The sequence below is a fragment of the Pithys albifrons genome, chromosome 3 (genome assembly GCF_047495875.1).
Source record: "Pithys albifrons albifrons isolate INPA30051 chromosome 3, PitAlb_v1, whole genome shotgun sequence".
In the NCBI taxonomy this organism is placed as follows: Eukaryota; Metazoa; Chordata; class Aves; order Passeriformes; family Thamnophilidae; genus Pithys; species Pithys albifrons.
Genome location: NC_092460.1, coordinates 61,174,079 through 61,176,935, shown reverse-complemented (window position 1 = coordinate 61,176,935; position 2,857 = coordinate 61,174,079). Strand labels below are relative to the sequence as shown.

General features: G+C 55.2%; 1 protein-coding gene across 1 annotated transcript; it reads left to right on the top strand.

Annotated features, from left to right (window-relative positions):
- The first annotated feature begins 1,440 nt into the window (after positions 1-1,440).
- Positions 1,441-2,645, top strand: MYF6 (myogenic factor 6). Its single transcript, XM_071549949.1, has 3 exons — positions 1,441-1,956; positions 2,209-2,299; positions 2,527-2,645. The coding sequence occupies exons 1-3, from the start codon at positions 1,441-1,443 to the stop codon at positions 2,643-2,645; spliced, it is 726 nt and encodes a 241-aa protein (XP_071406050.1).
- The last annotated feature ends 212 nt before the right edge of the window (positions 2,646-2,857 follow it).

The window sequence follows — 2,857 nt, the reverse complement described above, 5'->3', positions numbered from 1 at the left end:
TAATTTCACTATACCTTTAGAGAAATGAACAAAGACACCACACTCTCCTTCAGAAAGAATGAAGTTAGGAGCCACATTTGAGAGCTGTGAGAGCATTCCAGGTGCTTCATCCACTCTTCATGTGTTATTGTTTCTGTGAAAAAGTGTACGTATGTGTATGTGTGTGTATGTATAAACAGATATATACACACACAGAAATATATTTACTTATCCACAGAAATATGTATATTATGTGTGTATGTGTGTGTGTACAGATATGGACATATATATGTATATACAAATATATGGAATTTAAGGAACACAAGGCAGTCCAGCAAAAGAGGCAAACAGGTCATTTTCTCATTCCTTCTCCTTCTTCATGTAAGATAGGCCCAGACATGACGTGACATTACCGTATACACTAACAGAGAGTGATGACAAGCTCCATTCCTGTCTCAGTGGCTAGGAAGCTCTGTATACCCTGCCAGGCCCAAGGGATTAAACTTCAGTTACACCATATGCCTGGGCTTTGCCTGCCCGAAACGCCGTCAAGGACAAGGGCTATCCGGAGAGCCCCAGCACACTGTAACCCAGTCACCTGGAATCACTCCTGTCACCTCATGGGCAACGTGGGAAAGTTCAGGCTGAAAGGCTAAGCTGAGGTGCATTATGTGTGAGTGCCTCATCATTGCAGCAAGGCTCTGCCTTGGCAATCTTCCCTGTACATGTGGAGAGACAGCGAACTTGGCTCCTTATCTTGGGCTGGCCTGGGTGGCTTGGGTCACAGGAATGGCATGCTTTACGGGGTAGATGCAGGGCCGGGAGAGGGGAAATAGCAGAGGTTTCTTCTGAAAATACTAACCCGTCTATTTGGAAACGGATGGCTGCCTTTGAAATCTCTCCGTATAGACCTGTACCTAGCACCGGGGCAGGGAGCGTGCCCGGGGCTGTGAGGGCTGGGCTGGGGGAGGGCTCCCTGCGCAGCCCCGCGCCTTCGTCCTCCAGCCGTGCCCCCGCGGGCTCGCAGCGGGACCGGGGCCGCCCGCCGCGCCGGGACGCCGCTCCTGAGCCCCCACTTCGCGTCCCTTCACTGCATCCCGAATCCACTGGATTTCGGAGGCGGGTGGGAAATTGGGGTGGTGGTGTTCTTTGAGGAGGGAGGAGTTGCTTGTTTTTTGGTTTTTTGGTTTTTTTTTCCTAAATTTGCCTTCCTTCCTTCGTGTCCCCCCTCCTCCTTCTAAATAGGAGATGTTCTCAGGACAGCGGCCGGGAGACTGGCTGGAATCAGTTTTGGAGGGTGATACACTGCGACAGCTAAAAGCTGGATAAGGTTTCAGCAGCTCCTATATAAAGCAAGGGGGACTTATGTCACTGCACTAATTAAATTCCATCTGGGTTGTTCCTCGGGGTGTTTTTGAGCCCGTCACCCAACCCAAGCAGGCAGAGAAGCCGGGAGACAGCATGATGGACCTTTTTGAAACTGGCTCCTATTTCTTCTACTTGGACGGCGAGAATGGAGCCCTGCAGCAGCTGGAGATGGCTGAGGGATCCCCTCTGTACCCAGGCAGCGATGGCACCTTGTCCCCATGTCAGGACCAAATGCAGCCAGAGGCCGGCAGTGACAGCAGCGGAGAGGAGCATGTGCTGGCACCCCCGGGACTGCAACCCCCTCACTTCCCCGGCCAGTGTTTGATCTGGGCTTGTAAAACTTGCAAGAGAAAGTCGGCCCCCACGGACAGACGGAAAGCAGCCACTCTGCGGGAAAGGAGGAGACTGAAGAAGATCAATGAAGCCTTCGAGGCTCTGAAAAGGCGGACTGTGGCGAACCCCAACCAAAGGCTGCCCAAGGTGGAGATACTGAGGAGCGCCATCAGCTACATAGAGAGGCTACAGGACCTCTTGCACAGGCTGGATCAGCAGGAGAAAATGCAGGAGATCGGGGGGGACCCCTTCAGTTTCAGCCCTAAGCAGGGAAATGTAAGCACTACCGCTTGCTCCCTCCCGCCGCCCCGGCAGCCAGCAGCGCCGCTGCGCCCGTCCCTTTCCTCCTCCTCCTCCTCGGCACGGCCGCTGCGGCCGCGGAGGGGGCTCCTCGGGGAACCTGCGAGTCCTCGGGGCTTCAGAGGTCAGGCGGCCCGGCCCGACCCGGCCCTGGGAGCCGCGGGCCACCTCACTAACACCCATCCTCTCCCCGTGTCTCCCCGCTCCCGCCCCGCCTGTGTGCCGCAGATCCCCAGTTCGGACTTCCTGAGCACCTGCAGCTCCGACTGGCAAACAGTTTCTGACCATTCCCGAGCCCTAGGAATCAGCCCCAAAGAAGGTAACTCGCTCCGCAGCCTCCGGCCCTGCTCGGCGCTTCGCCGGCCCTGCTCGCCCACTGTCCCCAGGGCTGAGCGCCGCTCTCTCGTCCCGAGGGCCGCGGCCTCAGAGATCCGTCCCTCACCCTTCCCTCCTTTGCCCGGGCCCTCCGGCATCCGGCAGCCCCGCGCCACAGGCCCGGCGAGGAGGAACTGATCGTTCTTTAATCCCTTTTCTCTCGTTGAGCAGGAGGCTCCGTTGTCGAGTCGTCGGCCTCCAGCAGCCTTCGCTGCCTCTCATCAATAGTGGACAGTATTTCTTCCGACAAGCCCAAACTGCCCAGTACGGAGGAAGCAGTGGAGAAATAAACCCGATTCTGTGGTAGTATATTTAACGAGATGAAGCACCCACCCTCTTTCCTCTAAACTAAATAACGAAGCAAATTAATACAGGGGAAAGCCCAAGCAAAGGCCTTGCTAAGGTCGATTCGAGGTACATCTGTCCCAAGGAAAATGGCTCTAACTGATTCAAGCCAAACAGACTTTCCTCTTTTTCCATGTGTTTCTTTTCCCGGTTTTTT